The 17,983-nt window shown below is 45.9% G+C and overlaps 1 protein-coding gene across 1 annotated transcript; it reads left to right on the forward strand.

Annotated features, from left to right (window-relative positions):
* The first annotated feature begins 6,119 nt into the window (after nt 1-6,119).
* On the forward strand, nt 6,120-11,480 carry FITM2 (fat storage inducing transmembrane protein 2). The gene is made up of 2 exons (XM_087818724.1): nt 6,120-6,292; nt 8,077-11,480. The coding sequence occupies exons 1-2, from the start codon at nt 6,120-6,122 to the stop codon at nt 8,690-8,692; spliced, it is 789 nt and encodes a 262-aa protein (XP_087674850.1). The 3' UTR covers nt 8,693-11,480.
* Nucleotides 11,481-17,983: the final 6,503 nt, after the last annotated feature.

Here is a 17,983-nt window from a genome sequence, read left to right on the forward strand (position 1 = left end):
CGCATTCCTGTGCGGGGCGTGGAGCACGGCCCAGCGGCGACATCCCAGCGCCCGACCCTAAGAATCCAACGGGGCGGGAGTGGGAAGGGGCCTGTGGGACCCCCTGGGCCTCCTTGCGGTCCGTGGCCTGAGAGCTGAGCCAGACCTCCCGTCGGTTAGGTGGAGACGCTGCCACTTTGCCTCGCCTGTCTCACAGGCCGCAACGGGCAGCCTCAGTTGAGCATCTGTATTTTAGAGGTGACCGCCTAGTGTGCGCTTACTGTACACCCGACACGGAGTGGAATAAGGTTTCACTTATTTCTCTGGGCAAAAAAGGTAGCAGATACCGTTCTCATTTTCAGGTGAGGAAACCGAGAGGTAAGTGACTTACCCTAGATCAGACAAGTAAATTCTGAATCTAGACTTGAACCCATGTCTGTCTGACTATATTTTAAAACACGGCTGCTAAACCCTATCTACTGCTACTTGGTGACCTTGCAGAGCCATTATTTTTGGTCAGAGCGGCACTCCCCACCCCTAGGAGGCAGTGTGGGCTCGTGGCTAAGCACCTCGGGCATACCAAGCCCGGTGTGGACCCCAGCTGAGCCGGATTTCTAGCTGTGTGACTCTGGCTAAGTCACTCTGTCAGCCTCAGTGTGTCCATCTGTAGACTGGAGTAAGAATAGTACTGTGGGGTTGTTGTGGGAAGGAAGCGAATCAAATACAGCTGGCCCTTACACAACATGGGTTTGAACTGCACAGGTCCACTTACACTCAGACTTTTTTCAAAAAATATGTACAGTTCTGTAAATGTATTTTCTCTTATGATTTTCTTGAAAACATTTTCTTCTCTCTAGCTTACTTTATTGTAAGAATACAGTATGTAATATACTACATAACCTACAAAATACACATTAATCGACTGTGTTATCGGTAAGGCTTTCAGTCAACAGTAGGTTATTAGTAGTTAAGTTTTTGGGAAGCCAAAAGTAATACATGGATTTTTGACTGCAGGGGGATTGGTGCCCTTAACCCCTGCATTGTTCAAGGTCAACTGTACAGTAAAGCACTTAGCACAGTGCCACTGGGCACTTAGTTAAGGCTCAATAAGATAGTGGTTCTTTTTAGAACCTGGGCATTTTATTCTAAGTTTGGTGTTATATATGTGTGTGTGTGTGTGTATCCTTTCATAAATTATGAATTATAAGCAAGATTTATAAAATATAAATATATAGTTTAATGACTATTTTTAAAACAAACATCTATGCGAAGATCCACAGGTAAAAGACTGAGACATCGTTGCCCTAGCTGATTTAGCTCAGTGGTTAGAGCATCAGACCGTGGACTGAAGGGTCTTGATTGCATTGTGGTCAAGGGCATGTACCATACCTCAGTTGCAGGCTGGATCCCCAGCCCCAGTCGGGGCATGTGTGGGAGGCAACCAATTGATGTGTCTCTCTCACATCAATGTTTCTCTCTTCCTCTCTCTCTGTCTTTCTCTCTCTCTCCCTTCCACTCTCTCTGAAAAGTGATGGAAAAAATATCCTTGGGGGAGGAGTGAAAAAAAACAACAAAAAAACCTAGGACCTAGGACATAGGATCTAAGACATTGCCTACACCCCAAAACCTCTGATCCTAATGTCTTCCCTCCATCCCATAGGTATACTGACCCTGGGACATTCAGTTCCCTGCTTCCCTACCCCCTAATATTACCAACAACTCTTTCAGGCAACAGCTCCCTCCTCCCAGTCCTTAGCCTTGTGACTGCCTGAGATAGGTCAGTTTGGGGTCTGCAGGAGGGTCCTCAAAGCTGCTGGGGATGGTGCAGGGTCCCTGGCAGGCCCTTCTGATGCTCTTCCCGATTCCTGCCCTCCCACGCCAGCCTTTCTGACCTCGTGCCCAAATTGGCCCAGATAATTGGCAGCCAGGGGTTATGCACAGTGAGGCACAGCCAGAGGGTATCAGCCCCCTCGCAGCTAAGCAGTCAGGCATCCTGGCCTCTGGCAGACACAGGCTTTGTTCAACTGCCTCTTCCCAGGGGTGGCTAGTCATCCCCTCCAGCCAGAAAGAGAGGTGGCCCGGGGTTAAGAATGGGGGAGGCATTGCAGGGGAGAGCTCAGAAGGAAGGAGTTGGTGCTGGGTAAGAACACTTCTGCTGGCTGGCCAGGAGCTGTAGACAAAGGGGGCCGCCCGCCGCCCGCTGGGAGAATTACTGGCTGCCTATCTGCCCTGCCAACCCAGAGTGAGTTATTTCACACACAGAGCCAACAAAGGGCACCTGCTGGTTGCTCTTCCAGGACTGACCTCTTCCCACTGGTCCTCTGGCCATTCCTTCAGACTTCTGCTTATATAGAAATCATCTCTTCCAACAACTCTTCCCTGAGCCTGCCTGTCCCTGTTATAGGGCTCTCTCCTCATGGCCCCGAGCATCCTCTACTTGACCTCTTATATTCTACCTCAGCATCTTTCAAACTTGATGGACCAGAAAACCCCTTTCACAGTGATTTAGGATCAATTTCATAATAATTATTTCCCATTGTTTCCCTTCTGTTTATAAAGAGGCAATTTAAATTTTAAAATAATTTCCCTTACATCACATATTAATGATTCTTTAACTTATTTTACAATTTTTTTTTTGCATGTTTAATAGGTGCCAGACACAATTCTAGATGCTTGGGATGTGTTATTGAATAAAACAGGCAACGTTCCCGATCCTCTGGGCTGACATTCAAGTTGGGGAGCCAGATAATAAATACATGAATAAATAAATCATAAAGTATATTTAAAAAAAGAAGCTTTGATGACACTCCTAATCCATAAAGACCTCTTAGTTTTTGCCTTTTAATCAAGTGATACAGGCCAGTTTACTTTAAAACAGACCAAGATCACTGTCAAAATAGAGACCTCTTTTCTAATGGAAATACTCACATTTTTTTTTGTATTCTGCACCAGGAGAATTTAATCTTATGAAACAGTGGCATTAGAATGTAATGTGTTTGTAAAAAATAAAAACTACTTATAGAAGGCAGCAAAAACTTACATTTCCTTTTACTTAACCTCTAGTTTACATATATTCATGTTCAGCCTGGCCAAAGCACAATTCTAACCTCAGATGATTTCCATGCAATCAGTCCACAATGCCATCAAAATAAAGAGACAAGTAAAAGCGATTTTCAAAAAAATAAAAAAGCAGAGTGTTTATTTGTCCAAGAGAAACTCAGACTTTGAGATAAGTTCTATAACCTCCAAATCCTTGTAACAAAAGCAACATACATATGGGGTTTGCTTAGGAAATTACATTTAGCATTCAATAAGAAAATGTTACTTTTTTATAGCAAATTTTTCCTTCTAGTTCTCCATTTCTGTAAATACGAAGCCATGTGCTTCTGTAAAGCCTGACTCTAAGAAAACTAAAATATAAAATTCTGAGCAAAGGTCAAAATTATGATAATTTGAAAATTTTTAAACCTTATGTAATGGATTTTTAAAGCAGCCAATCAGGGTCTCTCTCTCTCTCTCTCTCTCTCTCCCTTCCTCTCTTTCTAAAATCAATTAAAACATATATATTTTTTTAAAACGTGGGAAATTGTATATTTAAAGGATCTTAAATCTAAAGTTATTAAACATGGGAGGTCCCAACATCTAGACCCATGCTTGGTGCATAGTAAATGGTTAATAAATGCTGATTGGTTGAATAAATTAATGATTATCACCCCCACTAGATATCAAGTTCCTTGAGTGCAGAAACCATATACTTCTAACATGTATTTATTGAATAGATAAATGAAGGAATGAAAACCAACAATAAGGTAGTGCCAATGGTCTAAGGCAAGGCAGAGCCCTGATATTTGTGGTCCTCTATCACCCTCTGGTGGGCAAGTGCAGAGCATTTTCCTCCAATGCCTTAAAATCCAGTGTAGTGTTTTTCAAACTATAGAACCCCACACATTAGTGAGTTGTGAAATCAATTATGTGGGTCATGACCAGCATTTTTAATTGAGTTTATAATTGAATAGAAAGATATCAGAGTGCCTTATACAGAGTAAAGGCAAATTCTATCATGAATTGTCATAAAGCTATATTTATAGCTATATCTATGTATCTATTAGCATATATATTCATTTATATGCTACATATATATTTTTGTGTGTGGAGTGGATCACAACCAGTGACTTGTTGATAAATGTTTAACAACTAGCTGTCTAAGGGGAAATGTATAAGGACATATGTATGTAACTTTGTTATAAATTTTTCTTAATGTAAATAATATGTAGTACATAGTTTAAAATAGTGAAATAAACAATTCTTTGTTGTGGATTCTACATAGCTAATGATTCTCACAGAATGCTCCCATTGATTTTTGCTGGACTCTTGTATCCACAGCCAACCTATAGTTTCAATTCAACCATGTTTTGATAAATGGAGTTGCATCCCTATCTAATGAAGCCCTGATTTATAGCACTGGACACTTTCCCTAGTGTAAATACTCCCAACATGGCTATTGTCACCGAACCGGGAATTAGGAAGAGTTGCATCTGGGAATATGATCTTATTTGGAAACAGGGTCTTTGCAGATCTAATTAAGGATCTCAAGATGAGATTACCCTGGGCTTAGGGTGGCCCCCTAAATCTAATGACTAGTGTCCTGAAAAGCAGAAGGAGAGAAGACACACAGAGAAAAGAAGGCCATGTGAAGACAGAGGCAGAGATTGGAGTTACAGCAGCACCTGGGTTTGACAACGAAACCCGCTCCGGAAGCCCGATCGAGTTCTGAAACGTTGGGAAACGAGGGACCCACAGCCCACAGCTGGGCCTCAGGACCTTGCCCTGCGTGGAAGCCGGGTGGCACGTTCAACTTCCCAGAGGGGTTCGAAAACCGAAGCATTTCCTCCCCGGCTTATGGCGTTCCTAACCCAAAATGTTCGGCAAGGGAGACGTTGGAAGACCGAGGCCCGCTGTACACAGGTACAAGGAGCGCCAGGGACGGACAGGAGACGCCAGAAGCCAGGGAGGGCCCTGGGGATCCGTCCTCGGAGCCGCGGGAAGGAGCCACGCCTGTCCACAGCTTGGCTTCAGACTTCTGGCCTCCAGAACCGTCAGAGAGTACATTTCTGTTGCTTTAATCCAACCAGACTGTGGTAATTTGCTGCGGCAGCCCTAGGAAACTGATGCAGTAGCAAAGCAAGGGCTCCAGACTGGGAAACGCTGAATTAGACATCCAGCCGCGACTGGGAGTGCGAGGCTTCAGCTCCGCGAGACGCAGTGACCAGCCTCCGAAACCCTCACCGGATCGCCCTAAGGCCCGACCTCCAGCATTTTTATTTTATTTTTTCAGAGAAAGGAAAAGAGAGGGAGATGGAAACATCAATGATGAGGAGTCATTGATTGAGCCCGCAACCGGGGCATGCGCCCTGGCTGGGAACCGAACCCCGGTCGCCTGGATCCCAGGTCGAGGTTCAACCGCTGAGCCACGCCCGGCCGGGCAACCTCCAGCATTTTTTACTTAATACAAGGAGGTGTTTTAAAAGTGAAAATAAATTTAATAATTTAAAATTTAAATTCAACCATCGTGTTACGCATTTATTTTCTAATGAAGTTTGATCTCATGTCCCTGTACCTGGATCACCATCATGAACCTGGAGTTCACATACTAACTCCGGGAGGGAGTGATCTCTTCTTGTCTCTCTATTTTACAGAAGAGCAAACCAAGGCCCAGGTGGAGGAGGTGTCTCCAAGTCTCCACGAGTGACTAAGTGATGCCGTGACCACTGTTCTAATTCCTACAGTGCTACATTTATTCTTCCCGCCTCCAGAAAAGACTCCCCCACGCCCCTTTTCCCAGACCAGAGCAGGACGCGGAGGCTCAGGTTCGAACCGCCCGCCGCCTGAGCGCGTCGCCCGCGGCGGGACTGAGGGAGGCGAGAGGAGAGGCCCGGAGCCGAGCCAGGAGTTGGGAGCCCCGCGCGGCGCCTAGGCCGCCGATGGCCAGGAGGGGGAGCGCGAGCGCTCCTCGGGGGTGGGGGGCGCCGCGCGGGCGGTGCGCATGCGCCCGGAAGGAGGCGGCCGTTCCGGACTCGGCTTAAGGCGAGACGGAGGCCGGGAGCGCGCGGGGCGGCGGACGGTGGCCGACGAGGTCCGGCATGGAGCACGTCGAGCGCTGCGCGTGGTTCCTCAGGGGGACGCTGGTGCGGGAGGCCGTGCGGCGCTACTTGCCCTGGGCGCTGGCGGCCTCCATGCTGGCGGGCTCCCTCCTCAAGGAGCTCTCCCCGCTGCCCGAGAGCTACCTCAGCAACAAGCGCAACGTCCTCAACGTGTGAGTGCGCCCCGGGTCCTCGCGCGTCCCGCCGGCGCCGGCCGCTGCCGCCTGGCCCGGGGGCCGGGTCGGTGGACGGGGAAGCCCTGCCGCTCATGACAGCGTCTGCGCGCGTGTCGCGACCGAGGGGCCCCGCTTAGCTGGCGTCCCTAGCGTGCGTGCCCCCAAACGAGACAGCCCGCGCTTGGCCGGGCGGAGAGTGACGAGCGGGGTTGCGGGGTCTGTGTGTCTGGGGGGTGCAGGGCGGGCGGGGGCAGAGCCCGCCTGTGTCGCCGCTTGGCACGAGAGTCGGCCCCGCCGCCGCCGAAGCGCGACCCCGGCGGGGACAGCCCGTCCCCACCTGCCCTTCCGCTGGAGCTCCCGGGACTCCGCAGCCGCTGAAGGGCCGTGGCCGCGACCCGGGAGGGCGAGCGGGCCGGGCGTCCCCTCAGCTCCACCCGCTCGCTCCTTTTGCTTTCCTTCTTTTTTTAAACTCCTGGATTTTACGTGTATTGCACAGAAACACTGCTGCCGTAGGTAAGCTCTGAAAGGTGAAATTTCTTCCTCGACGTGGGCCTAGGTTCTTTGGAATCACAGTGTCGGCAGCGTCGCCCCCAATCAGCCCAACGCCTGGTATCTACTTAAAACCCGGGTGTCTGCCCCCAGCAGCTCCGGCCAGTGCCCGACAGGCCTGGGCTCTGGCAAGACCTCTGAGTGTTAGTCTCAGGGAAGAGTTTTAGGACAGGCCCTTGAGTGGCGTTTTAGAAACCTTTGGGACCCAGGAAAGGATGGTTCTGCCCTTGGCCCGCCTTCCTTCCTCACCCACCCTGGAGGCTGGGCTATGAGAATGGATTATGAGAGTGGGAGTAGCCCCCCAGTTTCTTGGAGCTGGTCCCCAGGTCAGCCACCTTTGATGGGGGGCGGGGGGGCAGGCAAGGCAGCTGCTGCTTTATCTGGCCTGGGTGGGTTGGGAGCCAAGCAGCCTGGCAGACGGGTCCCTGTTGTTTGCCAGTAGCCAGGGATTCTGGCATTTTGTTCCAAGCCTCTGTGCTAGTTCATGGAAAGGAACTAGTGAATCATTGGCTCAGGAAGGGATTTTAAAAAATGGTACGGTTCCCTCAGTTCTGTTTGACAGCCCAGGAAACAACCCTAGAGAAGTGTGGTATCAAGTTAAGTCAGAGTCAGGATTTGAGGCTGGATTTTCTAGTGTGAAGTCAGGCTCTTTTCCGAGATCATTTTCTGCCACGTGGGAAAGAACCACGGGGTAGAAAAAGCGTGGGCTTTTGGACTGGCCCGTGGTTTAATCTGCGGGTTGTGTGAATGTGACCCTGGGCAAGATATTAAACTCTTCCGAGCCTCAGATTCTTTATCTCTAGAATGGGGCAAATGATACCTTCCTCCCAGGGAGTGTGAGCACTCTATGGGAAAGTGAAGGTAGGTGAAAGCTCTTGGCATTTGGTGGATGCCCAGTTCTTATGACTTTCCTGAACAGATAGCGTAGTGCTTAAGATCACAGATCGTAGATTTAAATCCCAGCTTCATCACATATGATCTCCACTTTAGGCGTGATACCTCTCTGTGCCTCAGTTTTCTTGCCTGTAAATGGAGATAACAACCGGTCCTACCAAATAGAGTAGTTGAGGATTAAATAGTTAATACACTTAAAGTACTTAGTAAGTTGTTATCTGTAGCTTTTATCAACTTTTCTCATTTTCCCTCCCTTGAGAGTCTAGAGACCTGATTCCTGACATTGTTTCCTCTCTACCATGTTCCCTCTCTTCAATTCCACTTTCCTCCTCTGCCAGGTATTTTGTCAAAGTGGCCTGGGGCTGGACCTTCTGTCTCCTCCTGCCTTTCATTGCCCTCACCAACTATCACCTGACGGGCAAGGCTGGCCTGGTCCTGCGAAGGTTGAGCACTCTGCTTGTGGGCACGGCCATCTGGTATGTCTGCACAGCCATCTTCTCCAGTGTTGAACACTACACAGGCAGCTGCTACCAGTCACCAGCCCTGGAGGGGATCAGAAAGGAGCACCAGAGTAAGCAGCAGTGCCACAGGGAAGGAGGCTTTTGGTATGGCTTTGACATCTCAGGCCACTCCTTCCTGCTGACCTTCTGTGCCCTCATGATTGTGGAGGAGATGGCTGTGCTGCATGAGGTGAAGACCGACCGAAGCCACCATCTCCACACCGCCATCACCACCCTGGTCGTCGCCCTGGGCTTCCTGACCTTCATTTGGGTGTGGATGTTTCTGTGCACTGCCGTTTATTTCCACAACCTGTCCCAGAAAGTATTTGGCACCCTGTTCGGTTTGCTGGGCTGGTATGGGACATACGGGTTTTGGTATCTGAAATCTTTTTCCCCAGGACTTCCTCCCCAGAGCTCTACTTTGAATTTGAAGCAAGACAGTTATAAGAAATAAAAGAAAAACACAAGGAACAACAGCAGGACAATGGCTAATATATTTTTGATTTATTTTTCTTAATTATTTGACTAAATTATTGATTCTACATCAGAGAGGAAGCTCACCGGGCAGTTTCGGTGGGTGGTGGTGGAGTCTGGGGAACTCATTCCCCAGATTGTTCTTGGCGACATCACTCTGTGTCACAAGCACCACCATTTCCAGTTAGGCACTTTTTGTCCCTGGCAAGACTTGACCTTAATCTGGACTGTCCCTTTTGTCCCTAGAGGGCACTAAGGCTCAGTGACAGGGCAGAATCAGGAAAGCCTCTTCTGTGTGGCTGAAGGGGAGGCCAGGGCCTCAGGACTCATCTGCTGTCATCGTTCTCTCCCTGATTCTAGTCATCTTTTGTTTTAATGACTGTTATTGCTATTATTTAACAGTATTTCCCTCTGGTCAAAACAACCAACCATGGCCTGAAAGACATTCTGGCTTTAGCATTTGTTTCATCCGTGGAATGTTAAACATTGCAACTGCCTTGTGATTACCTACCAAAACACTTAAACTGGAGTCCCTCTGCAAATGAATATTGGATGATTTTCATGTAATGAACAGTGAGTGATAATTTTCTGTTGTGTTGTCTATTATATATTGGTGTTTGGAGCAATAAGGTTACCTTTTTTTCCCTTATATTTTGAATGAACGCTTTATAGTTTTTAATAACAACTATGGCATTTGTTCTTTGTTGACAAAACTCCTGAAAATAACTCACAACTCTGCTGCTGCACTTTTGCACATGTGTGTAGATTGCTTTGAGGGTTTTTTTTTGGAACACTAACTTTTTATGAACCAAACTCTTGGTTGATGGTATTAAATTCCACCTTTGAATAAAACCAGAAATTAGACCTTTTAATAATAATGATGAATTTTAAGCTGAATCAGAGTAATTTTATAAAATGTGTAATTGCACTGAAACTTACCTGACCACATATTATTGGTATAGACTGACCAGTGCTTCAGAGTGATATGTACATTGATCAGTCTGCTGTGGCCCAAGGCCATTTTTACCTTTGGATAGATTATAATAAGTCAGAAGTGAAGGAGAATGCCTTCTATTGCCTCTGATGGCAAGAAACTAAGCTGTTTGAGAAGATGTCCTTATTAAATGGTGGCATGACTTTGGCCTTACCCTCCTCTAATCTGTACCACCATCAGAGGCAAACTAAATCTGGGCCTATTCTACTGGTATTGAAATCACTTTTTCTGTCTCCTTTGCAGCCTTTTCTCAGTTTCTCACCTTGATATTCTGTGGTCTTGACTGTGACAGTGCTGGGAAGGGTTAGAAATTCTGTCACCTCCACCTCACAAAGGCACAGTTATATGCTCTGTGAGGGGAGGGGAAGGGAGCTGTCTCCTTAAGCCTTTCAAGCTGAACCCCTTGCGTTTTGGATAATCATCTTTGAAACTTCTTTGACTCCACACCCCTCCAGTTAACAGCATACAGATAAGCACTACACTTTTGAATGGCCTAACTCAAGTTTAGGTTATTAGGCACTTGAACTCTGGAAAACCTTCAGGGTAAATTGTATTTCATATTATGATGTATTTAAAATATGTAGTTAGTATCCCCTTTGTATCCAGTTGAGCTGCAAGTTACCTTGTATCGATCAAAATGTGAGATGTGCCACCTTGTACCGAAGTAGGGGGTGTCACCATGGTGGTTTGGGAGCATTGGCCCCATGAGATTATTTTTGCCCTGTGGAGTGCAAGTGGGGCGGAAGTGGGGGTCGTGTAGGTGGCAAGAGCTTGTGGAAGGGACTGAAATCTCTCCAAAGTTTCATGTTCAGCACCAAAAGGCAACAGGCACAGGGTGACTCCAGAAATTCATTTGTCGCACTTGAATCTCTAGACATTTCTCTCATGTGGGTCTGATTCAAACACAGCATTCAATTAACTGCAGAAAGTATCCATGACCTAGCCTTGTACATTGATTAGTCTCCTGCTGCTCCCTGTTCATTCTTAGCACCCTTGCCTTTTTCTTGGGAGCATGCCCTCCATCTGTATGTGAGATAGTCTGGGGCAGCTGAGTTTGGGCTTAGGCAAACTTGAGGCGTGGGTTCAAATGTTGGCACCACTGCTGAGAGCTGTCTGACCAGGGTCAAGCCTCATCTTCCTATGTGTAAAATCCCGATGCTGTTAGGATTCAGGGAAATGATGCATGTAAAATGCCCAACTCATGCAAAATCCCCCACCCCTTTTTCTTGACTAAGCCCTTTAAAACTTTTTGGCTCCTCCAGAGAAGGCAGGGAAACTAACATCTTTTGAGTGCCATTTGGGGTCTGTGTCTCCTGTCGAAATAGTCTTTTATTTTTTGAAAAGTGTCTGTTGTCCCAGGTGCTGAACAAGAGGCTTTGGGGCTCACCTGTGATCCCAGGATGCCACCATTCTTGTTTTGCCTTTCCACGTTGAAGTTCATTCACTGATGCCTCATTTCCCATGTGCATCTGTCATAGTCTGAGTACCAGATTGTATTTAGAGAATGGCTCTTGCCACTGTTATATACACACAGATCGTGTGTGTAAACAAGCAAATTAAGTAAATTGGAGATAATGAAATACCACATTCCAGCTTTTCGTGTGTTCCTTTCTCATACCCTTAAGGAAGTCCACAACCAGTAAAGCTCAGCCCACTTTATGAAAGTAGCATTAATGCTTTGTTGAGCTACTCATTGTATATAGAGTATTTCATTGCTGTGGTTAATCTTGTTTTTTCTCCTGAGTCCTGTAAACTAAATATATGTTCAGTCATACATTTCTTAGCTTGATTTACTCCCCCCCTCCACCGTATCTGTGTCTTGGAGTCCCGGCATCTGGATCAGCCAGATTTGGGAGCAGTTTTCTTGGCAGAAGGAGAAGAGGTAAGCCTCATGGAAGTACCACCAAAGAGCAGTTACAAAGTTCACTCAAATGAGGCCAGCTTTGAAAGTGCCTCTGAGTTCCTCTTAGTGCCCACTCACTTGTCAGCCTAACCTACTTGGGCAACTCCAGGTAGTGTCTGTCGAAAGCTCAGTGGCTCCAGGATTAGAATTTCCTCACACAGGAAGACTTCCCTGTTCAGATTCCTTCAGTAACAATGAACCCTTCTTGAGTTTATACTGTGATCCAGGAGCTCAGAAGGATGCTAGACTTCCTCCCTCTTGGACTTTGTGGCCCAAAGTCAGTCCCTTTGGAGCCTAAGGTGTGTGCTGGGATTACAAAGGTAAATTTGATACATCTATACCTTCGAGGAATTTTCACCATCAAGTGTTCTGAGTGCCGGTTAAGGTCAGGGCATGGAAGCATAGAGCAATAGACAACCAGCTGTGCTGGGAAATGAGGGAATATTTTCACAACCTGACAATTCTTTTGAGTCTTTAAGGATGAGGGGGCATTCAAGCAATTAGGCAGGTGCCCGGGGACACATAGCTGTGCTGCCATGATTTTTAGTCAGACATCCCTTCTCAAGAAACCTACTCCCATCATTTTCAAAAGCAATGGAGACAGAAGAAAGGCAGACTGACAGGACTGTCGATGGACATGATGGATGTGCCTACTGTCATGGAAAGAACACATACCTGGCTTCGAGCTGGGTTCCACCACTGCTTTTTCTGCGTCTCTAAATGATGTTGAATCAGTCACTCAGCATCTCTGGGTCTCAGTTTCTGTATCTGATAAGTGATGGTAGTGAACCGAATAACCTCACCAGCTCTTCTACTCTATTCTGTTTCTTTGTGCTGTTTGATGAAAGGTTCTTCTCAAGCTGGTTATGACTTTTATTTTAGGAAACAACATGAAAAGAAACTCCCACTCAGAGCTGAGGTGGCAGCTAGTTTCCTGGTGAGTGAAGAGGAGCAGACCTCTGGGTGCACTTGATCACACCCCCCTTTTTCTCTGCATTTGCAGCCTGCTGTAGTTCAGACTTGATTGCATGGGCTCATATGGACTTACTGGACATGGGAAGCTGAGCCTAGTTCCCAGAGGGATAAACTACAGAAGTCTTTTTTAAAAGTCTCCAAAATCAAACCATTTTTGATAGCTATTAAGGAGAAGGTAGGTTCTATTAAGAGAAACCCTGTGCAGTATAGTCACCTTCAGAAATTATCCCAGAAACCTCTAATACAGTCTCTGGCAAGTTTTAAAGGTGAACACACAGTACAGAAAACGTACTCTCATGCCTTGGGGTGGGGGTGGGGAGGATGGTAAACTGGTACAACCTGTTTAGATGGTAACCTAGTAGTTAGTATCCAAACTTGAACTATGCAGACCCAACAAACTCAGTCTAGGGATTTGGGCTATGGAAAAACTTGTAGAAGCAGACAAAAATAAGCACAAATATTTTATTGCAGATCTCTGTTATAGTGAAAAATTGTCAACTCAAATGCCAATCAGTTAAATAAATTTTGGTAATTCTATTAGCAATATAATGCAGTTACTACAAAGAATAAATGATGTTATAGTTAGCATGGAATCTGATGGCAGAAAAACTTGGTTTTGTGCTGACCGTAACAGCTGTGTGCCCCCAATCAAGTCAGTCTCTCTTAGCCTGTTTATAAAGTGTAAATGGGGGTGATAGTGCCTCACCTCATTCAACATTCACTGCCCCAGTAGTTGAGCATAGAGTAAACCAGGCACTGTGCTAGGCACGGCGTTTATTCAGAGAGACATGGTGCCTTCAGGGGGTTTACTGTCTAGTTGGGCACAGACAATGAAATGAGCAACTCCAAACAGGGTGCTGGGCTCAAAAGCAGAGTGTTCCCCAAACTGCCCTAACACTGTCACAGCTCACGCAGAGATGATTTACACAGAGCATTTAGAAAAGCAAAGGAGTGGGGAAGTTAGCACAGACTCAAGCAGACTACCTGTGTTCTAATTCTGGCTCTGCCATACACACTGGCTGTGTCACTTTCCACAGTTCCTTAACCTCCTGGCCTATTTCCTCATCTGTAAAATGGGGATAATATCAGTACCTACCTCACAGAGTTGTTATGGTGACTATTGAATAGTGCAGTACTATAAAGTGCTTAGATACTTATAAAGTGCTTAGAGCAGGACCTAGTATATATGTGGCGCTATATAAATGTCTTTCAAGTGCACAGTAAGTCCCTAATGTGTCATTACCATAGCCACTTTAAAATCAGGACAGAGAAACCCCATACCTGTTGGTGTTTTAATTTTGATCAACTCAGAGGTAGTTAAAATGTAGTCAATGAATGGGGAAGCCATGTCCTAGTGATCTAGTGTGGGAACAGAGTCCCTAAGACAGCAGCCTGGTTTCCAGATTAACTACGGGGTGAGGGAGAGCAAAAGATGTGTTTTCCAGGAGAGCCAAAAGGAAAGGATGGTGTATCCATAGGGTCCTTTTGGCCAAGATAGAGCAGTCCCCCAACCCCTGCCTTTTGAGGTGCTTTCCATTCACAGGCAATCCAAGGGCTGCCCGGTCTTGGTTTCCAGGCTGCATATTTTGGGGGGACTGAGCTGGAAGCCTTATCATGGAGCCTTATTACTTCCCCTGTCTTAGCCACGGTGTGGCTGCCTGGGGTATGTGTGTCTGCTAAGGAGGCAAGTAGGTGAGAGTGCCTGGGAGCCACCCTGATTCACATCTTAATTACTGGAGCAAAGTTATTCAGACCTTGCCCAACCAAGCTGCTGTGGCCCATTTCCCAACCACTCCTTTCATCCCTTCTTGCCTCTGCTTGCATTGACTGAGCATGCTGTGTTTGCCAGGTATCCCTGTGAATGGGTCAGAGTATAAACTGACTCTAATCTGGAGTTATTAGAAGCATTGGACTCAAACAAGCAGACTGCGTCCAAATCCTACCTACCAACTCCTCAGCTGTGTGGTCTTAGGCAAGTGACTTAGGTTCTCTGGGCTTGTTACTCATCTAAGAAATGAGGATAATTCTTTCTTCCTCACTAGTCTTTGATTGGCTTAATGAAATCATGGATGGGAAAATATAAGTTTTAAAATATTGGGCACCTATGAGGGCTGCTTATTGAGATTTATCTTTAACCAATCAGTGTCTCTCTCAGAAGCCTGGACACTAACTCCATCAGGTGGTACAGTTTTTTCAGATGTGGTTTCCATATTAAACCAAATCAACAGTCTCTGGCACTCTGCATTGAGCTCTTAGTCTGGAAAATGCTATTCGCTCTATCAGTGAGGGCCACCAAATGTCCTTAACTCTACTTGACAGGGCAGCAGTAAGCAGCACATCTTCACTTTCTTATTTCACTTTCTCACTTTCTTACTGTGTCAACTTTTCTGTTCTCTGGCATCATCTAGTCTGTGGAGACCTGGATTATCCTGATGTCCCCATAAGAAAACACTGATCCACTACATTGATGGCATCATGCTGTACCCAGTGAGCAGGAGATAGCAAGTACACCAGATGTTTTAGGAAGACCCAAGCATGCCAGAGGGTGGTATATAAACCCCATGACATTCAGAAGTCTGGCACCTTGGTGAACTCTCTAGGGACCCAGGGGTTAGGAAACATCAGGTTATCCCTTCCAAGTAAAAGGCAAGTTGCTGCTCCTATCCCTAAGAAAAAAGCACAACAGGTAGCCCTCTATGAATCTGGGAGGCAACATACACACATTTGTGTGTGCTGCTTTAAACCATTCATTGAGTAACCCAGACATAGGACAGCCAGTTTTGAATGGGTCCCAAAGCAGGTTCAGGCCGAAGTGCAGCATGCTCTGTCAATTGAGCTGTATGACCCAGTCGATCCAATGGTGTTTAAATTGTCTGTGGTATTTAAAATTGGCATTTCCTCTTAGCCCCCAGCAAGCCCTAATAGGAAAATCTCTGCCCATCCCTAGGACTTGGAGATATGGAACAAAGGCATGTCCTTTTCTGCAAATAACAATTGTCCTTTAAAATATAGAGTCTGACTTGTTACTGGTAGAGACAGCACCTGACCATGAGACATCAGGTGACTGTGCACCCTGAGCTGCCCATCCTGAACTGGGTGTCATCTGATCGATCAAGCTATAAAGCTAGGCATGTACCGCAGCATTCTATCATCAAGTGAGAGTGAAACCGCTCAGACTATGTATGCCACCTCTTCCTGCCACCTCTTCCTCAGTCAGTACCTAAGGCCCCATGGCAAATGCCCTATGATCAATTGATGGAGGAAGAAAAAGCTCAGGCCTGGAACCAACTGGAAGTGGGTGGTTGCAGCACTATATATAGGAAGGCCCTGAAAGACATTGGCGAAGGGAAATCCTTTCAGTGAACAGAACTTCAAGCGGTATAGTCAGCCCTCCATATCTGCAGGTTTCACATCTGTGGATTCAACCAACTGGGGATCAAAATATTTGGGGGGGAAAAGTTACATTGTTGTTGTTTTTTAATTTATTGATTTTAGAGGGAGGGGGAGAGAGAGAAACATAAACTTGTTGTTCCACTTATTTATGCATTCATTGGTTGCTTCTTGTATGTGCCCTGACCAGAGATTGAACCTGCAACTTTAGGGTATCAGGACAACGCTCTAACCAACTGAGCTACCTGGTCAGGACACATTGTTGTTGATGTGTGCTGTGTAGTTAGGCTTATGATGGCTGCATCTGTACTAAACACGTAGAGACTTTTTTTCTTGTCAACATTCCCTCAACAATACAGTACAACAACTGCTTCTATAGCATTTACATTGTATTAGGTGTTATAAGTAATCTAGAGATGATTTAAAGCATACAAGAGGGGGAGTGTAGGCTATATGCAAATACTATGCCATTTTATATAATGACTTAAGCATCTGTGGATTTTGGTATCCGTGGGGGGTCCTGGAACCAATCCCCCACAAATAATGAGAGACAATTTTGCACATGGTTGTCTATATAGATGGAGATAGAAGTTCAGAAATATGGATCTACACATATTTATGGGATGGATGGTTTGACTATATGATCAGGCTTGGAGGATTGGTAATAAGGTCTGTGGGAGAAGGTACATAGACGGACCTTCTTCTTGGGTACAGAAGAAGAGGATATTTGTCTTCTATGCAAATATTCCCCCTAAAGGTACACACTTAAGAGGAAATGCTCAATAAATAGGTAGACCAGATGACTTATTCTGTAGATGTCAGTCACTTCCTTTCCCCAGCAACCCTATCCTTGCTCAATAGGCTCACATACAAAATGACCATGGTGATCAAACTAGAGGTTATAAGAGGACACAATAACATGGATTTCTTCTCATCAAGACTAATTTAGCTAAAACCATCGTAAAGGGCCCAGTTTGCACAGAATTCCTGACATGGCACCATTCCCCAGGAACTAGCCACCTAGTGACGGGTTGATTACATTGACGTCTTCCATCATGGAGGGAGCAGCAATCTGCATGTTCTATTATAGTATATGGATTTGCCTTCTTTGACCTCCACATCCATGGACACCTTGGTTCCAGTCTTCGTATTCCATACAACACTGCTTCTGACCGAAGAGTTATTACAGTAAAAGAAATGCAGCAGTGTGATTATACCTATGGAATTTTCTGTTCTTATCAGAAAATGTAGTCTACTATCTAGAAGCAGCTGATTTGTAGAACATTGAGATGGCCTACTGAAGACTCCCTTATAGGGCCAGCTGGGAGACACTGCAATGTCGGGGTGCTGTCTACAGGGCACAGAATATACTTTGTACCAACTACAGTGCTGTTTCTCCCACACACAGAAAACATGGATCCAGCAATGCTGAGGTGGAAATGGGATGGACTACTTCCACTATTGCACAAAATAACCCATTCACAAAAAGGTTGCTTTCCATCCCTAAAACTTTGGACTTTGATGGCTAGAGATTATAGTTCTCAAAAAATGAATGCTTCTATCGGGATAAATACGTTGGTTGCCACTTGGCCATTTTGAGCTCCTTATATCATTGCAACTATAGGCAAAGAAGTAGGTTACTCTACTGGCTCGCATGACTGGTCCTGATCACCGAGGGTAAATCAGGTTGCTGCTACAGTGGTGGCATGGAAGCCTGTATGGGAACTAGAGGATTCTCTGGGTTCCCTGCTGTACTTCCACATCCAACACTAAAAGATTAATGGAAGGCTATAGCAGTGTAAGTCTAAGTCATTTTACCAGTAAAATACCCCAACCATGAGGTGCTGGCTGAGGGCAAAAAGAACAGAAATGGTAGTGGAAAAAAGAGAAATTATAAATATCAACAGTAGCCTTGGGATCAGTTACAGAAATGAGGGCTGTTGCAGCAATGAGTGTTTTCTTTCCTGCTTGTCACATATGTGTATATTGCATCTAAGGAATGCTGGTGA

This window comes from Miniopterus natalensis, chromosome 7 (assembly GCF_054644295.1).
Source record: "Miniopterus natalensis isolate mMinNat1 chromosome 7, mMinNat1.hap1, whole genome shotgun sequence".
NCBI lineage: Eukaryota > Metazoa > Chordata > Mammalia > Chiroptera > Miniopteridae > Miniopterus > Miniopterus natalensis.